This window comes from Pteronotus mesoamericanus, unplaced genomic scaffold (assembly GCF_021234165.1).
Source record: "Pteronotus mesoamericanus isolate MK-2021 breed Mesoamerican mustached bat unplaced genomic scaffold, CSHL_Meso_final contig_100, whole genome shotgun sequence".
NCBI lineage: Eukaryota > Metazoa > Chordata > Mammalia > Chiroptera > Mormoopidae > Pteronotus > Pteronotus mesoamericanus.
In genome coordinates, this window is record NW_026554999.1 from 9,446,197 (window position 1) to 9,470,186 (window position 23,990).

At 37.0% G+C, this 23,990-nt stretch overlaps 2 protein-coding genes and 1 pseudogene across 2 annotated transcripts in view; all 3 read left to right on the plus strand.

Annotated features, from left to right (window-relative positions):
* Nucleotides 1-23,990, plus strand: part of TOGARAM1 (TOG array regulator of axonemal microtubules 1) — an 88,514-nt gene that overhangs the window by 2,459 nt on the left and 62,065 nt on the right. Inside the window, exons 2-3 of the mRNA XM_054591791.1 lie at nt 7,747-7,903; nt 16,669-16,803. Coding sequence (XP_054447766.1) covers nt 7,747-7,903; nt 16,669-16,803 — 292 coding nt within the window. The remainder of the gene's footprint in view (nt 1-7,746; nt 7,904-16,668; nt 16,804-23,990) is intronic.
* On the plus strand, nt 8,088-10,746 carry LOC129085449 (26S proteasome non-ATPase regulatory subunit 5-like). Its single transcript, XM_054591856.1, is given in 2 exon segments — nt 8,088-10,277; nt 10,280-10,746. Coding segments are annotated over 2 exon segments (1,515 nt in total). The 5' UTR covers nt 8,088-9,229.
* Nucleotides 11,749-13,282, plus strand: LOC129085532 (NADH dehydrogenase [ubiquinone] flavoprotein 2, mitochondrial-like; annotated as a pseudogene).

The window sequence follows — 23,990 nt, forward strand, 5'->3', positions numbered from 1 at the left end:
GAAACTAAAAGAATTTAAAATGAAAGTGTGTCTGTAATGATAAAGGTGAAGCTGTTTTAGGATTGCTTTGTTTTTAAATCAATCTGAATGCTGATGTGGATATCTATTATAATGGTGAAGATCACAAAGGAACGTTTTGTAAGTAGGCTTTCTGCTTGGGGAGTTTGATTAAATCCTAGGCACGGGGTGATAAAGACAATACATAGATTTCAGTTTTGACCTGTCACTTTGGCATACCAGTTATCTCATTCACACAACAAACACTATTTACCTAGTAGGTACCACCAGATAAAGAGCTTTTAAGTTCTAGGAATGAAAATGGGGTTCCACAAAGTCAGATCTATAAACATGCAGTTACAGATTTGCTAAGTGCTAAAATAGGAATATAAAGAGTCTTGTGGGAATACTGAAAACAAAAAGTAAATTCACTAAAAAAGTCAAAAAAGCCTTCTGAGATGTGACATCTGAACTGAGATCCTTAATTTTGAATATTTCACATCTACAGATAATAATACAATGAATATTCATATACTTCATCTATATTCACCAGTTATCTTGCCATATGTACTCTATATTTGCCAAACCATTTGAAAGTAAGCGCAGGTATATTAACATTTCACTCCTAAATATATCTGCTATATATCTGCTAAGAATGACACTCCTTTGTAACCATTATATCATTATTACTCCTCAGAATATCAATAGTAATTCAGTAATATCTAATATAAAACCTGTATTTAAACTTCTCTACTTGTCCCCAAAGTGTGTTTTATAATACTTGTTTTACTTCATCAACCAGGGTCAAGTCAAGGTCCATGTGGTTAATACAGTGTCTGGCCAAAGTAATGCCTGCTTGAGTGTAGTTGGTAGGGTAATAATATGGGTGTAACACTTTATAGTTTTAATTTGAACATTTCACCTAAAATGTCATATGGTGTGCTTGAGTGTGATATTGTTATGTTACAGAATTACATGCTTTGATTTTGTAATAAAAGAGGGGCGTTATTTGTGCCAGACCCTGTATATCTCTCTTATCTAGAACAACATGTCTACCTGTTTGTTTCTTTGTTTATTCATGACATTGAATTTTTTGAAGAGTCTAGCGTAGTGCTTTGTAGAATTTCCTACATTCTTAATTTATCTGATTGTTTCCTTATGATTACATTAAACAAACAGTTTTAGCAGAAATACTGCATGGGAAACATGTTGCGAACTTAACATTGCATCACATCACAAGACATATAATGCCAGGTTGTCCCACTATTGGTGATGCTAAACTTTATCACTTGCTTAAGGTAGTGATAGGCAGATCACACCCTTGTAGAGGTTTATTTTCTTCTTTATAATTAGTACATGATTTGTAAGGTGATATTTTGAGACCATATGAATACCTTAGCAACCTTCCGCCCACTGTTCTTAGCATTCTTTAATGATCCTTACCTTTATCATTTCATTAGGGGCTACAATAAGGGGTAATTAAAAAAAATTCTAATATTTCTCCTATATTTGTTACCTGGCATTCTTTTTTAAAAACCTATACTTAAGTAATTACATCAGTATTACTTGTGATGCTAAAGTTGTCTCAAAGATTTGACCAATGCCTGACTCCTATGTCTTTTGACATGACTCTTCTTTATTTTTTAAACACATCCTTAACTTAAACATAACATGATGCCTAGGTTTACTTTGTACTTTTCTTGCTCCAGACGTAGAATCAACCTTTTTTCCCCCCAAGGGCCCTAAACTTGCTTTTTTAGTGAAGAATGGGATTTAAAAACCAAAGTCTGGGTATACATGTACTCATTGCTATTGCCTACCATTGCAGATTTACTCTTTTACTTGGCAGAACGAGCGAGTACTTTTTTTTTCTTTTAATGAATTCGCACTGATACCTTCAATTCAAATTCAGCACTGAAGGGCTCTTCCTCATCTAATTTTAGTCCATATTTGTATTCCCTACAATAAAACTCTGGTTCTCATCCCCAGTCATACTTACTCATATGCTGTATCCTACAATACACAAAAAGTAATTACTACACCAATGACGCAACAATTAACTACCTGTTAAATAAAGTTTAAGATTTCTTTGTAGTTCTTTTTCTGCTTACAATTATCCCATAGTTAGAGTTCTATGTTCAGACTTTTCTTAAATTGTTTTCTTGGTGATTGTGATTCAAATAGTGTGATAGAAGATGAATAGGAGTTTACTAAGTGTGTGTGGGTCCTGGTGAATTTCAGGACAAGGGAATATATGTTCAGAGACTGAGTTATGAAAGGATTTAGCAGATTAAGAAATGGTGAGTTTCTGCATAGCTGAATCAGGTTTTTTGTTGGGAAGTAGCAGAAGAAACTAAAAATGTAGGCAGGGGCAGAGTATGGAGATTTTTGCAAATAAGGAATTCATACTTTTTTGTTGTTGACCTCTAAGTAGTTGAGGTAAACTAATTTTCTCTTTCATTCCTCCCAGTTCCAAAATTTATCCGTTTTTTTAAAATAATTTTCAAATTTACATAATCTAGTTATATGGTTATTCTTACATATTATAAACATTACCTGGGAGTGGATGACTTTCTGTAAGTATTTATTGTAACATTGCTTGTTATGCATCAAGTCTGAAATGTTAATGTATTAAGAAGATTATGGTCCTGGCCAAAGCACCAAGAATCTAAAAATAACTGCCTTTCTGAAATTCCAGTGTAGACATATGTTGTGTTTGAAAGATTTTGGTGAAATTAAAACTTATCTAAGAAATTAAGTTATACTTTCTTGCTCAGAAATGGTTGGTAAAAGAACTACATTGGAAATTATCCTAATAGAATACAGGGATTAATTATACTTTTAATTATTTTTATGTGTGCTTTTAAAAAAATAATAAACAGTTTTAGAGCAGTTTAAATGCACAGTAAAATTAAACAAAGTACAGAGATTTCTCATATACCCCTTGCCCCCACACATGTACAGCCTCCCACACTACATCTAACACCACAGTGGTACATTTGTTAGAATATGAATCTCCACTGACACATCATTACCCAAATTCCATAACTTTACTTTAGGTTTACTCATGGTGATACACATTCTATGGATTTAGACAAAAATATCCATGTCCATTATTCACCATTGTGCACTAGAATCATGCAGAATAGTTTCACTGTCATAAAAATCCTCTCTATTAGTTTTTAAAAGACTAAACTTGCTTAAGGTTTGGAAAACTATTTAGTACTGTTTTGTTCAGCCTTTGAAAACCATTCTTTTTCTTGCTTGTCTAACTTAAGTTTCTTTACTATCTTTAGCTTTAGAATTCTAAAGTAACATTAATTTGCAGTTACTAATACATTTGGAGAAATTGAAGAAAGCTGACCTTTGAATGTTACAGATATTATTTCCTTTCATCTTTGGTGTAAGGATTTGATTTTTGTAGATATTGGCAGGTATTGGGCCCATAATAAGTAAACATGAAAAAAAACCTAAGTTTTGAATGGAGGAAGTAATCTCTGGTTATTAGAGTAAAGGAGTTCATATCAGTACATTTAAAAACAAACATAAACAGAACACACCAATAAGGAAACAAGATTCCAAATTCCCTGCAGCTGCCACCTGACCAGGGTACTATTATCCAGCAGAAATCATAAAATCAAAACCCATTTCCTCCACTGCTGCCATCTGTGTGTAAACTGTTGTCCATGTGCTCAGTCAAAATCAGAACCAGGAGCAGGCTGGTTTTGCCATATTGTTCAGGAAAGGGTCTAAGTCTCAGAAAAAGTACACTTTCAGACCATGTGTTTGATTCTCATGCTAGGACCCAGAAAGACAGTGTATTAATGAAACCTCCATACATAAATGTCAGCCAAGGAGTCAGAAACATTTGATTTGTTATTTTGCAATTTTTTTTCTTTCATGTAAGAGAGTCACCTAATAGGTTAAATCAAGGAAAAATGAGAAATGAGAAAAGAAAACTATATATTGCAGACTGGACATAATTAAGTCTTCTTCGTATACTTTATTGGTTCTGACTAGCTGAGTTCAACGTAGAGTTCAATCTGGGTATTTTACCCTTGTGTAGGAAACCTAAAGACGGCAAAGAAAACGTTTTGAGTTTTTTAAAAAATACATTTTAGCTGTGTACTGTATGTGACAACCTTTTTAAGTCTGTCAATCTCCTTCAGTCAGCACTCTCTTAAGTCAGGTATGTACCATTTCCCTCACTGAAATTTCTTCCTTATTAATATTAAAAAAATAAAAATTGGAAGTAACCCAAGTAAATGTTCCATAATAGGAGAATGACATATTTAGTCAATAGAATATTATGAGGCCTTTAAAAATAGCTTATATCCTTAGACCTAACAGTTTCATTTTTAGTATTTAATTCTACAGAAATACAAATATACACAAAGATATGTACATAACAATGTTGACTACAAAGTTGTAATAGTGAAAAGTTGTGACAAAAAATGTCCATCAACAGGGAACTATGAGTCCAGTCATCATGTGAAATAGTAGACAATCATTATAAAGAATAAACAGATATGTATAGATTAACATGCAAGGGTGTTTACAATATGCTGAGTAACTTAATAGGTGCCAGTGTATTATATGATCTATTTTTATTTTTAAAATAGCTTATTGAAGGATGCTTACATATAGAAAAAGGTGAATTATCGGAGTTATTCAATAGGATTCTAGTGAAGGGGTGCCAAAAAAGAATTTCATTTTATATCTCACTTCTATATTGTTTTTGTTTTTTTTAATGATAAGCAGTTATTACTTTTGTAATTAAAGTTTATAGCACTTATGAGAGATTTTGACAATGGGAAATACTTCTGTTATAATGTTAAGTGCAAGTGGCATATAAAATTTTATATACATAGTATCACAACTATATTTTATTAAAGTGTGCATAGAAAGTGATTTGAAAAAGCACTAAAGGTGCTCCAGAAGGAGACTTTGGGTAATTGGAATAAACTTAATGATCACCATTAAGGGACAAGGTTGGAGTCAAGGTAAAACCAGAAAGAACTGGGAGAAGATGAAAGGCTCCAAAAACTGGAGATCAGGATTAAATTTAGTACAAGTTCAGTAAATGAAAGAATGTAGGTGATTCTGAGAGCATTAACTATTGAAAGACCTTTTTCTGATAATTTGCTACTATACCAAGATAGAATTAAACTACTTTTGTGTTTGTACACCCTTTGTCAAAACTGAAATAAAAAGCATTTTATGTCAGAGAATCTTTGTATGATAAATATATAAGGAATCAAATGCAAGATTAAAATTGTAGATAAGACTGAATTGGAAGTCATTATTAATATTAAGTGTGAAACTTACCTTTTATAATGCTTCATTTACTATATCTCTAAGGAAACAAATTAAAATTTTAGATATTAACTTCAAAGACCAAAAACTCAGTACCATGTTCCTGAGGTGCTCTAAACAGACTGCTTCACATTTTGTAAATTTAACTTATAACTATGTACTTTTCTCTTTTATTCTTATTTCCCTTTCCCTTTATTCATTGTTTAATTCCATCAAAGCTTATCCTGATAAAATCATTTGACTTAATTTTAAATGAGACCAAAAAGGGCCTGTCATGTTAATAGTAGTGTGTCCTATAATTTGTTTTTAAATATTTGCAGAATTTTCTATAGCAAAACTTAACCCCTGACTGACATCTCCTAGATTTTTTAAAATTCCACATTCATACACGTATTTTTTCCATTCCTATCACTGCCCCCTTTATCACCATCACCACCACTAGTTGTTGTACCTGGCATATACATACAAATATTCTGTTCTGTAAGCAGAAATTAATTACAGAATAAATCTGATATAAAATATATTCCATACTGAAGATTTTTTCTGGATTACTATTTTTACTGATTATGTCTTTAAATGTATCTAATCAGAAATTGACTGTGATTGGTTTCCTTTTTATTCCACTGTGTCTTTTTAATACTGACTACTATATAATCAGTCATAGAAATTACTATATTTTGAGGAAGTAAAGTCAGGCCTTTTTTTCTGAGGTATTCTTGTTGGAATTTTCTGAGTTAATTTTTGAAGGAGTTAACAGGTTTTTCACAAGATAATGAGGAGTAAAAAGTTCCCTAAGGTGTATTTATAAACTTCTTTTTTAATTGACAAGTAGCTAAAAAGTTTTCAAACAGACATTGCTTTAATTTTATTGTACTTTAATGCTATTTGATAATTGGAAGAGTTTGTGAAGAGGCATTACAGAGAAGGCTTATAGTTCAAATCTAATCAAATCCATGTCTAGATATGATTATATCTGATTGTGTCTGTAAACTCCAAGTAAATACATAGACAGTGAGTATAATTTCTTGTCTGTTCATTCGATTTTTATTTTATAATTTATTTATTTTTAGAGAGCAGGCAAGGAAGGGAGAAAGAGAAGGAGAAAAACATCAGTGTGTGATTGCCTCTTGTGTGCCCCCAGCTGGGGACCTGGCCCTCAACTCAGGCATGTGTCCTGACTGGGAATTGAACCAGCAACTCTTGTTTCGCAGGCCAGCACTCAACTCACTGAGCCACACCAGCCAGGGCCAATTTTTAAAATGTTTTATAGTCCTGTCGAATGTGAAGTGATCCAGAAAAATTGAAGTTGCCTTTGGTGAAGAATTCTGAACATTTGAATCATGCTCTCATTTAGTTCTTTAACTATAATTAGGTAGAACCTCAAAATTCTATCCTGACATTTTTGTACCTTAAGGATCAAAGAGGGTATGTGAAAAGGGAATCAGAAACTATAAAGCACTAGACATATATAAAGTGTTATATATGATGTTTTAATTAAAAGGCCTATCATAAGAAAATACAGGGTGGGGCAAAAGTAGGTTTAAAGTTGTTAATACAAAAATAATACAGTAATAAATAAGAACATAAGAATAAAAACTCCAGCCCTGGCCGGTTAGCTCAGTTGATTAGAGCATTGTCCCAATAGGCCAAGGTCGCGGGTTTGATCCCGATCAGGAAACATGTAAAAATCAAGCAATGAATATATAAAATAAGGGGAACAACAAAATTGACATTTCTCTTTCCCTCCTGCCCTCCCTCCCTCCCTTTCCAACTCCTTCCTTCCCTTTCCTACCCTGCTCTACCCCTTCCTCTCTTTCTGAAAAAAAGAATCAATAAATTTAAAAAATTTTTGTTTTAAAGAATAAACTTTGTGTTTCACATCCTAACAACTGTAAACCTCCTTTTGCTCCACCCTATATTTTAAGGGAGCCATGACCATGTGTACATTAACATTTGGGCTACAGATGATGAATAATAAACTTGCCTCAGTAATAATAGTTGAATAGGATGGTTGCTGATGGAGTGACCTTCAGTTGTCACTTATTATCTAATGCTGAAACACAGATGGCATAATGTTATGGGCTATGCTGCCGAATCATAAATGTTATTTTCTCTGTTCAAGGTGTCATTTCATTCTTTCTGTTATTGCTCTTCTTTCCTTCTAAGCTGCCAGATGTGTAATGTAGGAAGGTAAGATACAGAAAAGATTTGGGGAGAAGTAGTAAGAAAGAGGAAACAATTTGGTTTTCTGTCAAACAATGAAAAATACAGTTGTTATACCATACAATATATACATGTTTATTTGTATCATTGTATATTTGATAAATTTAATTTTTTCTTTTAATCTGAATTTTGTAATCAGGTCCAAATTTTTCTGTCTCATTTATTACAGGCTTAACACAAATTTTCTCACTCACTATTCTCTTTCTGTAGTTTTCAGCATATGATTTCATTCCATCTTCAAAATTAAAGCCCTCCCAAGGAATGCCAGTCAATGATGATTTGTGTTTCAGTAGAAAAAGAGTATCAAGAAACTTATTTCAGAACAGCCGGGATTTTAACCCAGATTCACTTCCTGTTTGTGCTGCTGGTAAGTAAAAGGAGCAGATAATGGACATGTTGAATTAAGTGGAAGATTTCTCTAAACTTTATAGTTTATTCTAGGGCTCATAGAACCTACAGTCTAGCAGACAATCCAGATTCAATAAATATTTGCTAAAGATCTGGTAAGAATGGGCACTTTGACATAAATTGTCTCATAAGACCTTGGAGGAACCTCTCACTGAAATGCTTTAAATCCTAATATAAGTCAGTAATATTGAGTATCTCTTATGTTCCAGGTACTTTCCCAAGTAGTGGGGATATAACAGTCAACAAAGAGGGAAAACTTTGTGCCTTGTAGATCTCGCATTCTGTTTGGGGTGAAACATATTAAATAAATGTAAAACACATTAAGTTAGCTGGTGGTAAATGCTATGGGAAAAAATTAAGCAAAGAATAGGAATATGGAAGAAGGGCTCTTTTAAATAATGTGGTAAAAGAAGGGGCCATATTGAGAAAGGAGTACTTGAAGTAAACCATGCAGATATCAAAAGAGAAGAGCAAATAATTCCATGAAAAGGGGAGAGTAACTACAGAGTATGGAGCCTGTTTGAGAGACATCAAAGAGGGTGGTAAATCTGGAATGAAATGAATAAAGGGAAGATATGTAGAAAATGATTCAAGAAACATTAGGGGTTCTTATTTATAAGACCTAGTGGGCTATTGAATGAACGTTGGTTTTTACTCTGAGTAAGGAACATTTTGAAGAAAGAAGTAACATTAGTTACCTTGTGTTTTCCAGGCTTTTTTTGGACAATACATTTAAAGTAGACTTCAGGTGGTCATGGGAGAAAACGGAGTCTGTTGTAGCAACCCAGGCTAAAATTGATGGCAGCTTTGACCAGGGTAGCAGTGAATGTAGTGAAAATGATTAGATTCTGATTATATGTCAAATGTAGAATTGATAAGATTTGTTGATGGATTGGATGTGGAGTGTGGGTGTGTGAGAGAGAGAGGAAGTCCAGAGTGCCATAAGGTTTATTTGGCTAGAGCAAATGTGAAGAGGTTTAATTGTCTAAGTAAGTTTTACAGAAAGTAAACATGGTACTTCAGAGGACATTGTCATTGTCATGGTCATAAAAAAGGCATTGAAGAAGAGATAGTACCGGAATTGCATCTTTCTGGGATGTATATGATACAAGTAGTTAGATGGGAAGTATGAGAAGAGCAACGACTTACATTAGGAATGAGCTTGAGATATTCTGGGAGCTGTAGGAAGGCGAGATTCATTTTTGATGGTCAACACATTTGGATACGGGGACCCTTATGGCTAGGCTTAAAGATTTGAGCAGAAAACCCTGAGCTGGAGCGGGGGATGATGGCCGCCCAGGTGCTGACTCTGTTGGGGGAGATGTCGTGGCTGGAGGCACCGCTGGAGGAGCTGTGCGAGCTTCAGTTGGTGCTGCAGGCCGTGCCGCTCAGCCATCTGCGTGAGCACGCAGTGGAACTGCACCTTGGCCCACTTTTCTCCCTGCTCAATGGGAACCAACGGGAACAGACTACTTTGTGTGTATCCATTCTGGAGAGATTGCTCCAAGCTGTAGAGCCAATTCACTTGGCCTGGAACCTCAGGATTGATCCGCAGAAGGGACTGACCCACCCCAATGACTCTGTAAAAATACTCACTCTATCCCAGGTTGGAAGAATTGTCGAAAATTCTGATGCTGTTACTGAGATTCTAAGTAATCCTGAATTACTAAAACCAATTGTTTATTTTATTGGTGGAGAGAATCTATTTGTAGCTAAAGCAGCCATTAAATCCCTGTCAAGAATATTATTGACCCAAGCTGAACTGGAGGCTTTATTTGAAAGCAGTCTGCTGGATGACTTGAAAACTGTAATGAAAACAAATGATATTGTTTGATATAGGGTCTATGAGCTAATTGTGGGGATTTCATCTGTGTCACCAGAATCTTTAAACTACTGTACCACCAGTGGATTGGTGACCCAGCTCCTCAGAGAACTGACTGGTGAGGATGTGCTGGTCAGAGCCACCTGTGTAAAAATGGTGACATCACTGGCATATACTCATCATGGACGGCAGTACCTTGCTCAAGAAGGAGTAATTGATCAGATTTCTAATACAATTGTTGGGGCAGATTCTGACCGTTTCTCTAGCTTCTACTTGCCAGGATTTGTGAAGTTTTTTGGAAACCTGGCTATCATGGATAGTCCTCAAAAGATCTGTGAGCGTTATCCTGTTTTTGTGGAAAAAGTCTTTGAAATGACAGAAAGTCAGGACCTCACCATGATTGGCGTAGCAGTAGACACAGTTGGAATCCTGGGATCCAATGTTGAAGGAAAACAGGTTTTGCAGAAGACAGGAACTCGATTTGAAGGCTTACTCATGAGAATAGGATATCAAGCAAAGATGCCTCAACAGAGCTCAGACTTAGGTGTTTGGATGCAATTTCATCTCTTCTTTATTTACCACCTGAGCAGCAGACCGATGACCTCCTGAGGATGACAGAATCCTGATTTTCTTCCTTAGCTCGGTACCCACTGGAGCTCTTTCGTGGCATGAGTAATCAACCCTTTCCTGAACTGCACTGTGCTGCTTTAAAAGTGTTCACGACCATTGCAAACCAACCCTGGGCTCAGAAACTTATGTTTAACAGTCCTGGTTTTGTAGAGTATGTGATGGACTGGTCCGTGGAGCATGACAAAGCTTCAAAGGATGACAAATATGAACTGGTGAAAGCACTAGCCAATTCTAAGACAGTTGCAGAAATCTTTGGGAACCCAAATTATTTGAGGCTCAGAACTTATCTGAGTGAAGGTCCATACTACGTGAAACCTGTCTCCACAACAACAGTGGAAGCAGCTGAATGATTTCTTCCAGACTCTAGACCATTTTGGGGCCAAAATTTCTCCTAAGGCATTTGACTTCCTCTGTATTTTATAAAACAAAGACTTCTTCCCCCCCAGAATTATCATGGACATTTGCTGTGTTCCTACATTGAAATACAGTGTGAAACCAATAGAGCACTCAAACTTGGGCATAATTGAAAGAGATTTTTTTTCACATTCATTTGACTGCTTCACTGTTTGCAAGAAGGAAGTTTTGTTCTCCCAGAAAATTTTCGTGGACTTACTATCTTATTTTTAAATCTGCTTCATCTAAAATGGAACTAAATTGTTTCTCTTTATGATTTTTTTTTGTCCTTTTCCTGCTTCTGATTCCATTTACAGAGTCTTGGATGTAAGTATTCTTTGAAAAACAAGTAATTTTGGATCTTAAAATTATGTTCCCTAAGAATAAATACTTTTGATAAGGAAAAAAAAAAGGTTTGAGCAAATACTTGCAAGCTATAGGAAGCTAATGGAGATTTTTGTTGTTGTTGTTAAGGAAAAAGGCCAAGGTGATAAGATTTTTACAAATCGAATAGAAAAGAATAATCAGGAAAATATGATAACTGGACATAGAAGGTGAAGAAGGGAAATAGAGAAAGATATCAAGACTTAGCACCTAGCTATTTGGGAAAATGATAATTTGTTAACAAAACAAACCAGTTGGAAAAGGAAAATGGTTCGTAAAGGAAAGATGAGTTCTGGCCAGATGAAGGCATAGGGAGAAATGCATCGCTTCCTCGCACAACCAAAAGAAGGATAACAACCAATTTAAAAATCAGAACGAACCAGAACTGCCAGAAAATCAAATTGCATGGAAGTCCTACAACCAAGGGTTAAAGAAACATTCATCCAGACCAAGTAGGAGGGGTGGAGATGGGCAGCTGGTGCAGAGAGGCCGCGCAGCAAAGCAGTGGACCATGCAAGAGAGGTGGGGGCTGGCTGACTGGGCAATCTCACACTCACATGTGAATAAACCAGGTTTTAAAACTGGGGAGCCAGATAGACTGAAACCCAGGGTTTCAGCGTGGGAAACTAAAGACTCAAAACCTCTGGCTGTAAAATTCTGTGGGGGTTGTGGTGACAGGAGGAACTCCCAGTCTCACAGGAGAGTCCATTGGAGAGGCTCATGGGTCCTAGAACGTACACAAACGCACCCACATGGACACGAGGGCCTGAAAAAGGGTACAATCCGCTTGTGGGAAGCTAGGAAAGTGACAGAAATTGGGGCGAGAACTAAGCATTGTTCCATCTCTGACCCATCCCCCACAGACAGTGCCATAACAGTGAAGTGGGTTGCCCCATCCTGGTGAATACCTAAGGCTCCGCCCCTTACAACATCACAGGTTCACCGAGACAAAGCAATAAGACCCAAATGAAAGAACAGATCAAAACTCCAGGAAAGGAACTCAGTGATGAGGAGATATAAAGCCTATCAGATGCAGAGTTCAAAACACTGGTAATCAAGATGCTCACCTAATTGATTGAGTTTGGTCACAAAATGAAGGAAGAAATGAAGCCTACGCAAAGTGAAATGAAGGAAAATATACAGGGAACCAACAGTGAAGGGAAGGAAACCGGAACTCAAATCAGCGATATCGAACAAAAGGAAGGAAGAAATAAACATCCAGCCAGAACAGAATAAAGAACCAAGAAATCAAAAATTTGAGAGGCTGAGGAACCTCTGGGACAACTTTAAATGTTGAAACATCCGAATCATTGGGGTGCCAGGAGGAGAAGAGGAAGAGCAAGAAACTGAAAACTGGCCTGCCATGTTCTCTGCAGTACTCCGGGTCCAGGCAGCTGGCCTCATCACCCAGGGGGAAGGCATACAATGCATTTGCATAAGACAGCTGTGCAAAATGGAGCCAGAGGAACCTTATTTGTGCACAGAGATACTCCTGAGAATAACCTAGTTACTCCATTTGATTTCACGCCAGAAAACTATAAGATAATAGAGGCAATTATAAAAAAACTATCCAGAAGGGCATAAAGCAGCAGCATTGCTTCCCGTCCTGGATTTAGCCAGAAGACAGAGTGGATGGCTGCCCATCTCTGCTATGAACAAGGTTGCAGTTTTCCAAGTAATTCCAATGAGAGTCTATGAAGTAGCAACTTTTTATACAATGTATAATGGAAAGCCAGTTGGAAAGTATCACATTCAGATCTGCACTACTACATCTTGAATGCCGTGAAACTCTGACAAGCATACCAGAGGCCATTCAGGAAAAGCTTGGAATGAAGGTTGGGGAGACTACACCTGACAAACTCTTCACTGTTATAGAGGTGGATTGTTTAGGGGCCTGTGTAAATGCACCAATGGTTCAAATAAATGACGACTACTATGAAGATTTAACACCTAAGGATATTGAAGAAATTATGGATGAGGTCAAAGCTGACAAAACTCCAAAACCTGGGCCAAGGAGTGGACGCTTCTCTTGTGATCTAGCTGAGGGGTCGCACCTCTTTGACTGAGCCACCCAAAGGACCCGGCTTTGGTGTGCAAGCAGGCCTTTGATTTATATTCAATTGTAAGTATGTCACTGGAGAAATAAAATATAAATTTCCTATACATAAATGTTTTAATATTTGTTCATTTCAACCTGTGTACACCTTGGTGGTAACCTAGCAACATGCAGCTCTGTAAGTACCATGTCAAAATGTCAGAGCTCCATTTTAAAATTTTCTGCTATCTATGGCTAACTATGAAGATATTATACCATAACCTAGTTAATAGTACCTCCAGTCCCTTATTTTCAACTTCTAGGTCATTTTTATCAATAATACTAGATTAATGTGAAATAAAAATTCAAATTTCAAATAAAAAAATTGAAAACTTACTTGAACAAATAATGAAGGAAAACTTCCCCAATCTGGCAAAGGAAATAGATTTCCAGGAGTCCATGAGGCTCAGAGTCCCAAAGAAATTGCATCTAAGAAGAAACACACCAAGGCACATCATAATTGAGTTACCCAAGTTTAAAGATAAGGAGATAATCTTAAAAGCAGCAAGAAGAAAGGAGAGTTACGTACAAAGGAGTGCCCATAAGACTGTCAGCTGATTTTTCCAAAGAAACCTTACAGGCAAGGGGCTGGAAAAAGGTATTCAAAGTCATGAAAGGCAAGGACCGACATCCAAGATTACTCTATCCAGCAAAGCTATCATTTAGAATGCAAGGGCAGATAAAGTGTGTCCCAGAGAAGGTGAAGTTAAAGGAGTTCGTCATCACCAAGCCCTTATTATATGAAATGTTAAAGGAACTTCTAACATTGTGCACAGAGATACTCCTAAGAATAACCCAGCTACTCCATTTGATTTCACGCCAGAAAACTATAAGAGAATAGAGGCAATTGTAAAAAACTATCCAGAAGGGCACAAGGCAGCAGCATTGCTTCCCGTCCTGGATTTAGCCCAAAGACAGAGTGGATTTAATGAACATTAAAATGACAACAAAGTCACTATCAACAACTGAATCTAAAAGACAAAAAGAAAAACTAAGCAAACAGAAGAGGAACAGAATCACAGAAATGGAGATCACATGGAAAGTTATCAGTGGGGAGAGAGAGGGGGAGAATAGGGGGAAATGGAACAGGGAATAAGAAGCATAATTGGTTGGCACAAAATCAACAGGGGAGGATTAAGAATAGTATAGGAAATGGAGAAGCCAAAGACTTTATATGTAAAGCCCATGGATATGAACTAAGGGAAGGGGAATGCAGGAGAGTGAGCATAGCAGAGTGGAGGGGAATAAAGGAGAGAAAAAACTGGGACAATTGTAACAGCATAATAAAATATATTTTTAAAAAAAGATGAGTTTGTCATAGATTTTAACATTTATTATCCAAATGTTAGCAGTTCCTGAAATTTGTTGGCAGTTTTGAAGCAGTGTTTAGAAAACATTGTTACCCTAGAAGAATTTATAGATCTTATTGCACTAATACTCCAGAATATTTTCATATAAAAATGAAGTGTGACGATTGTGTAATTTAACATAGAAAAAGAAATGCAAGAAGATAACCAGTTATGCTTGTACCATAACTTTGGATTTTTATAAGGCTCATGGTTTTTGTGCCATAGAGAAGCTCTCACCTAGTAGTAACTATTTTCAATGACTGGGTAATAAGACAACATACATCCTAATGCCAGATAACATTGGATGATACAAATTATATAGGGATTCAAGAAAGGAAAAGATCATAGGTATTGAAGAGATTTATGAAAACTCCCAAGAAGGAGCCTGGACTTGAGCTGAACCTTAAACACGAGAAGATTTTGTGATTGGCAGTTAGGTGAGAGGGACTGTTGGCATGTAGGGAGAATAACCGAAGCATGAAGGTGAGAATTAACTTAGAATATGTCCAGCAGATGAAGGATAAAGGGGCTTGAAATTATAAGAGAATTTTTAAAAAGTCATAGTTTCAGAAGTGCAAGGCATCAGCTCATTTTATATATCAATAAATGGTTGCCAGAGAGATCATTAATACCTTCTTATATTCTGACCTATTCCTCTGCCCAGGATTAACCTGAACCAGTCACAGGAGAGGGAAAGCAATCTGGGAAATACAAGGTCTGTCCAGAAAAAATCCAGCCGTTGTTAATATAATGAGAATGGTTTGCATGACATCTTTGTAACCTGGTAGCCAAGGAGAGTGGACTGGAATGCGCGTGTGTGAATAATAACTTCACTTTACTAATCAGTGAGGGTGGTAGGCATCTTGAGTGAGCATGTGCACTGTGTGGCTGTTGCATTCAAAATGACTGAGCTAGTACAGCAATGAATCTGCATCAAATTTTGCGTTAAGCTTGGATATTACTCTGCAGAAACTATTTGGGTAATTCAGAAGGTGTCTGGGATGATGCAGTGAGTGCAGCACAAATAAAAGTGTGGCACAAATGCTTCAAAGGTGGTTGAGAATCTGTTGAAAGTGATCCTCTTTCTGGAAGGCCTGCAACAAGCAGAACACCTGGGAATGTTGAACATGTACGGGCTGCAGTCAACAAAGATTGGTGACTAACAGTGTAAAAACTAGAAGCTGATCTGGGGAGTCCAAAAACTATTGTGTCCAAGATTTTGATAGAAGACTTTGGCATAGAAAATGTCATGGCAAAATTTGTTCTACAGCCTCTAATGCCAGAGCAGAAGGAACATTGTGTTGCAGTTGCTAATGACTTGATTCAGACCCCTACCAATGAACCAGATTTGGAGTCCTGCCACTTCTGGCTTTTCCCAAAACTAAAATCGTCTTAGAAAGGGGAGAGATTTCAGACTGTTGATAAGATTTAGGAAAACATGGTGGGGCAGCTGTGATTCCAACAAAGGATTTTGCAGAGTGTTTTAAACAATGCAAGATGCTCAGAGAACTGTGTGAGGTCTAAAGGTGCCTACTTTTAAGGGGACTATGGCATCATTGTCCTATGTACAATGTTTTTTGTATCTTATATCTTCAGTAAATATCTTTTTCATAGTACATGGCTGGATACTTCCTAGGCAGACTCATATGCCTGGATAAGATTAGAAACTATGTTAGGAAAGAAGGTAGGAGAGTTCTGCAGCAGATTTGGTGGGGTGGGGCATAGAATGTATACTACAAATACCAGGAGGAAAGAAAGCCAGGTCTGAAGGAACATTACATGGTAAGAGAAGAGAGCGTGTAGAAAGAAACTACCTTTGCATTTTTCAGTATGCCTTTCTCTGCACTTTACCTATTTTCTGTCCTTCAATCCTGGCCACTAATCAGATCAACCAATAGGAAAAGCTTTTTCCTTTTCTTGCCTGCTTAGGTCACTGTTCATATAATTCTGTATTTATTCCCACACAAATGACTACCAGCATTTATGAAATTAGATGTATTAATGAAATAAAGCTAACTTTTATTTTTATGTTTTTCTCCTTCCTCCCTAAGGCACTACTGGAACTCATCAGACAAATCTTTCTGGGAAATGTGGACAGCCCGGATTTTCACAGCTATGTGGTAAAACTGGAAGTGTGGATTCTGACTTACAGTACATGGGGACAACTAACAGTCATCAAGATAAAGGTTTAAATTCCAAATTTATTTATATACTATTTACAAATATTATGTGGTGTTTCCAAATCTAGCTTGTATGTTATTTTGTATAAGTATACATACCCAAAAAAGTTACATTTTAATAAATATTTTAATAACATTTTTATAACTTATCCTAAAATGGTAGATTTCATAATCATGATATAAATATGACTGATTAAAATTGGAGAGTTTCTACTCATGGTGAAGATGAGTATTTTAATACCAAGTAATTTAATAGATAATGACATTACCCATTGAGACATATTGTGTTAGCAGAAGACAATTATTTTCTATACTAGTTTAAAACTTAAAGGCTGTTTAGAATTTATCATGTCCCCTGTTAGGAACCATAACTTCCTGACTAGCTATCATTTCAGATCTCTTATACAATAAAAAGAATGTTTCAGGCTGTCAGTCATAAAGACTGTGGATTTGAAGGTGTTCTTAAAGTTTTCCATGCTAATTAATAGCTTTATCAATTATTATTTAGAGGTAGGATCAAATCAAATATTTCTAGAGATATTTTAATTTTTGTCATATATTTATTAAAAATTTTTCAATGATAGGGATGTACTTTTGTGCATATTTGTTGATGAAAAAGTAACGCCTATTTGAAATTAGTAAAGAGGACTTAGTTAATATTGCATTTACATTTAGCTATTTTTTCCTCCACCCACTCCAAAGGGACACATGACTTCATAAAGTTTTTCTTTGTAGTGTTATTCCCAAGAAAATTTCCTGAATCTTAGCTACATAACTTTGGAACCCTCTAATTAGTAGAAGCAGAGAGGATCCTCTGCGTTGTTTAGCCTGTTCCTGTTTAGGATAACCCTGAATGGTGACATTACTTTTGAAGACTACCTCAGTGTTTAATTAGATCTTTGTAGTGCACCTAATTTTCTACCTCTCAGAATAATTATTAGAGCAGCTGCTATAAAGATGTCATGTTCTTCTAATGTCAGCATTTAACTTACTAGTAAGTTATACATTAGAGATTGTCAGAACCACCACCATCTCAGCTAACATTCTCCACGGTGCTTCTGAAGGATCTGAGATGTGAATGCCACATGCCAAATCATCTAGAAGTTCCTGTCCCAATTTTACTTTATTTTTTATTGATTATGCTGTTACATTTGTCCCAGTTTTTCCCCTTTTTTTTGCCTTTACTCAGCACCCCACAGTCCCTCTGGCAATCCCCCCTCCTTTGTTCATATCCATGGGTAATGTGTTGCTTCGGGGCCATGACCACTTAGAAGTTCTTTGGCAACTCCATTTCCTATACTTGCTCTAAACATCCCCCTGCCTATTCTGTAACAACCAGTTTGTACCTCTTAATCCCCTCACCTTTTCTCCCATTCCCCCAGACTGGCCCCCACCCTGGCCACCATCTCAGTGTCCTCCATATCTATGATCCTGTTTCTGTTCTGCTTGTTTACTTACCTTGTTTTTTAGATTCAACTGTTGATTGATATCTATTTATTGCCATTTTATTGTTCATAGTTTTGATCCTTTTCTTAAATAAGTCCCTTTAACATTTCATATAATAATGGTTTTGTGATGATGAACTCCTTTAATCTTTTCTGGTCTGGGAAGCACTTTACCTCCCCTTCCATTCTAAATGATAGCTTTGCTGGATTGAGTAATCCAGGTTGTAGGCCCTTGCTTTTTATCACTTTGAATACTTTTTGCCAGTCCCTTCTAGCCTGCAAAGTTTCTTTTGAGAAATCAGCTGACAGTCTTCTGGGAACTCCTTTGTGGATAACTATCTGCTTTTTTCTTGAAGCTTTTAAGATTCTCTCTTTATCTTTAACCCTTAGCATTTTAATTATGATGTGTCTTGGCGTGGTCATCTTTACATCCATCTTGTTTGGGATTCTCTGTGCTTCCTGGACTTGTATGTCATGCCTATTTACTTCACCAAAATAGGGAACTTTTATTACTTTTTCAAGTAGCTTTCCAATTTCTTTCTTTCTCTTCTTCTGGCACCACTATGATGCAAATGTTGGAATGTTTGAAGTTGCCCAAGAGGCTCCTTACACTAGCCTTGATTTTTTTTGTATTCTTTTTTCTTCTTGCTGTACTGATTGGATGTCTTTTGCTTCCTTATGTTCCAGATTGTTGATTTGATTCTTGGCTTCATCCACTCTGCTGTTGATTCCCTGTAAATTGTTTTTTATTTCCATTAGTATATCCTTCATTTCTGCTTGGGTATGTTCTATGCTCCTGAAGTGCCTGCTGAGTTCCTTGAGCATCCTTATAAACAGTGTTTTGAACTCTGCATCTGATAGATTGCTTATCTCCATTTTGTTTAGTTCTTTTTACTAGAGTTTTGTTCTACTCTTTCATTTAGGTCATATTTCTTTGTCTCCTCATTTTGGCAGCCTTCATGTGTTTGTTCCTATGTGTTAGGTATAGCTGCTTTGACTCTATGTCTTGGTAATGTGGCCTAATGTAGTATATGTCCTGTAGGGTTCCAGTGGCACATCCTCCCCTATCTCCCAAGCTGTGTACTAGAGGCGCACCCTCTGTGTGTGCTGAGTACTCGCTCAGCAGGTCAATGGGAAGGATTAACACGGTCTAGACAGCTCGTAGGACTGACTGTGACCCCAGTCCAGCAAACCCTCCCTCCGACTTGTGGAGGTGGTTGGGAGGTGCAGTGACATGGTTTGTGACTGTCCGCTAGGTGCAAAGGCTCGGGTTTCCCAGGTCATGCGGGCCAAAGTCATCCTCCACCTGTGTTCTGTCTGGGGTTGCCGGGTATAAGCTATAAAACGATCTGCAGATGGCTGCTGCTAGTGCCAGACCTGGAGGCTACTCTGCCAGAGGTATGGGGGATTGGTCTCAACTCTTGCTTGTTTGAGTGGATTTAGGAAGGTCTGAAGCCTGTGCTTAGCCCAGTCCTTCCTATGGAAAAGCCTCTGTTACCACCTTGGGCAGGCCTGTAAGTTTGTTGGGGGAGACCTTTGCATAATCATCAGGATGAGGCTTACCATGTGAGACAGGGTGCTGGAGAGCAGTGTGGCTCTGTGTCTGAGAGGCCTCAGAAAAGGTACAATAGCCACTATCTTCAGTTCTGTCTAGGAGGAAGCTGTCCTAGCTCTCCCCCTGATGCCAGATACTTCAGTTCCTCCCCTTATTCCACTGATGCCTTTCAGACTGCTGCCCTGGTGCTGGAGCTTAGGCAGAGTGGGTCTGAGTAAGTCTGTGTGCAGCGTGGGGCCCTATAAGATGAGAGGCTTGAAAATCTTGTAGTTCCTTCTGCTGACCCAATCCCTGCTGATTTTTACAGCCAAAAGTTATAGGGACTTATCTTCATGGTACTGGAACCCTGGACTATGTGGTCTGGTATGGGTCTGGATATCTCCTGAGATATCTTTCCATTTTATACCCACCACACATGGGTTCGGGACCACCCAGTTCCAGACCTTCAGGTCTCTGCCTCTCTGTACCTTCTACCCATTTGGATGGATGTGGTTTCTTTAATTCCTTAATTGTGGGACTTTCATACAACTCAATTTTCTGACAGTTTCTGAGTGATGCTTGTTCTGTAGTTGCAATTTTGCCGTGGTTATGCAAGGAGGCAAGTCACATTTACCTATGCCTCCATTTTGACTGGAAGTCCTTCCTGTCCCAATTTTAAATATTGCAGTGAGCCACACTAAATGTTGGAAGTGTTGGTACATTTCGTTGCATATCATTGTTCCTATTTGTATGCATAGAAAGATCTGATGTTTGATTTGTTTGTAGGAACTATATTTAAGTTTCTTAACAAAAGGAGTATATAATGAGACATGGCAGTATCATAATTTATTAACAGAGCACTGTAATTGAAATCAGGAAATAAAAGTTTTTGTTCTACATGTAATTTTGTGAACATTGCAGCCCATTTCCATCCAAATAAGATCTAGGTATAAATAGAGGTTCTAATCATGTCAGACATGAATTAAAAATAAATGACATATATAATATATATAGTTGTTTAAGTATTTGGAATAACTTTGTATTTGTTAGTATACATAAGTTAGGTCTTTTGCATGGAAAGTCTTAAAAAAGATATTGAAGGAAAATTTAAAGGAATCCCCTAAAAGGTTACAAGTAGACTTTTATATTAGTTGGGGGGTAAAAAGAAATGGAAATAAAAGGCAAGAAAAAATTATCAAAGAACAAACACAATAAATACGAAGCACAAAGTAAGACTGTAGAAGTAACTAAATGGACAGAATGTACCATTATATAAGAGGTGATTAGATTTTTAAAAATTTAAATGCTATGTTTAAGTCACACCTAAAATAGATCAAAGTAGCATGAGAGAATGGAAAACATACAGTAGTCCCCTCTTACTTGTGGTTTTGATTTGTATGGTTTCACTTACCCCATGCTCAACATAGCTCCAGAAATACTAAATGGAAACATTACAGGAAAAAACAGTTAAGCATTAAATTACGTGTTCTCAGTAGTGCGATGAAATCTCTTGCTGTTTCACTCATCCCTCTCAGGACATGAATCATTTCTGTGCCCAATGCGTCCATTCTGTATATACTACCCACATATTAGTCACTTAATAGTTGTCTTGGTTATCAGATTGACTGTTGTGGAATTGCAGTGCGGGTGTTCAAGTCACCCACATGTTACTTAGTAGTGGTCCCAAAGCACAAACATAATGATGCTGGCAATACAGATATGCCAGAGAGAGGGCATCAGGTGCTTCCTTTAAATTAAAAGGTGAATATAGTACAATAAGGTTCTGAAGAAAGAGAGAGAGAGACCACATTCAATTCACTCAACCTTTTTTTTTTTTTTTAATCCTCACACAAGGATATGTTTACTGATTTTAGAGAAAGAGGGAGGGTGTGAGAGAGAAACATTGATGGGTTTGTCAGTTTTTACCATGCCAAATTACAAACTGAACTTTGTCATAGATACATATGTGTAGGAAAAACATAGTTTATATAAGATTTGGTATGATCTGCTGTTTTCAGGCATCTGTTGGTGGTCTTAGAACCTATCCCCTCAAAGCAGGCATACAAATATTGGTATTAAAGTAAATATACATACTAAAGCTAAAAACACTTTTCATGGCTAAAAAGGGTCATTGTGATTTAAAAAAGAACAACTCACTAAGGAGATAAGACTTACAAAATGTGTGTATGTACTTGTACATGAGTACATATATATAATTTGATAAAATTACATGGATAAACTTAACAAATCTACAAATGTTACTGGAAAATTTTATTAGGATAAAAAAGTTTGGGATAAGTCAGGGGCCTCTAACCACCAGCCAACACCAGTCCTGGTCTGGTCTGTGGCCTTTTAGGAACTGTGCTGCAAGTGAAGCTCTCCTGAGTTCTGCCTCCTGTCTCCACCCCTATCCCTCCCCATTCCACAGCAGGAGGCTAGTGGCTGGGAGCAAGTACAGCTAACCTCCCCTCACCCTCTTGTCCTGTCTCCTCCCCCACCCCCACTGTCCATGGAAAACCCCATCCTGGTGCCAAAAATGTTGGGGGCCACTGGATTAGATGATACAGAATATTTGAACCACACAGTTAACAAGCTTGTCAGCGTTCCCTCAGAAATACAAAAACTGAATAGACCTATAATCATTAAAGGAATTTTAGACTTAAAATTTTACCCATAAAAACAAACAAAATATCCCAGGCCCGGATAGTTTTCCTAATGTTCCGTCAAACTTCCAAGGCAGAAGTTATACAAACTAAGAGAATTAGGAAGAAAGAAGTCTCCCTATATCATTTATGAAATGAGTGTAACTTTAATATGACCAGATCAGGTCAGTGAATAAAGAAAAATAAATGGTGATCAAGTGTCACTTTTATGAAGGTCAGAGTTCTAATAAAAATTTTAGGAAACAAAATTCCTAGCCAGAGCATATTGGCTAGGAATGTGTTTTTAAAATGTGTATGTTACATATTATGTCTAAGTTGGTCTTTTCCAGAATAACCTGTAAGGTGAACCTTATCACAGCAGGAGAAAAACCATATAATTGTGTCAATAAATCACAATAAAAACAATTGATGAAAATTCAACATCCATGCATAAGCAAAATAAGCCAGGGTGTGAAAGACAAATCCATGATCTCACCTGTAAGTGGAACATAATCAACAAAACAAACAAGCAAGAAAAATGTAACCAGCAACATTGAAAGAAAAAACAAACTTTCTTCTGGACAGTAACCAGAGGGGAGAAGGGAGGGTGGGTAACGGGGAAAAGAAGTGGAAGGGTCAAGTCAAGGAACATGTATAAAGGACCCATGGACAAAGCCCGAGTGGGGAAGGATTGAGGGTGGGAGGTGAGAGTGGATGGGGCAGGGGAAAGTGGTGGTGGGAAAATGGAGACAAATGTATCTGAACAATAAAAGAAAAAAGAAAATTCAATATCCATGCATAATTACAAACTCATAACAAAGTATGATTAATGATAACTGTTAATACCAATAGCAAATATACTTAGTGGTAAAATATTGGAACTCACTTTAAAGCAAAGAAGAAGGTACAAATGTTCATTGTTACCACTGCATTGAGCATTTATTATTAATTCCTCTAATATTTATTGAGTCCGGATACTGTTCAGGAATCTAAAGATCAAAATGTAATAGAGGAGAAGATAATAAATGAGCAACAGGAATGGAAATAAGTGCTTTGGAGAAAAATAAAAGCAGTGTGAGGGGACAGAATGTGAGAAGGAAGGCCTTTCTGAGGTGAGAACATTTAAACAGAAACCCGAATGAAGGGAAACACTGGACCACATGAATATGTGGAGAAAGAACATTCCAGGCAGAGAGAACAACATAGTACAAATGCTCTGAAATAAGGCCATGTTTGGCATTTTTGTAGGAATAAAAAGCAGGGAAGTCAGTGACATGATTGAGGGTGAGAATAGTTGTAGGAGATAATGTGGCCTTGTAGGGCATCGTAAGAATTGGGGATTTTATTCTGAATTGGGTTGGGAAGTCATTGGAGGTTTTTGAGAAGAGCAACAGCTTGATCTGAATGCATTTTGAAAGGATCAGAGCTGCCATGTAGAGAAAAGGCCTTGGGGGTGAGGGCAAAGCAAACACGTTAGGAAGTTATGGCAATAGTAAAGGTGAGAGATGGCGTGGTTTGTATTAGGAAGCAATGAAAGTTTTGGAAAGTGGTTGGATTCTGATAAGCAAAGTG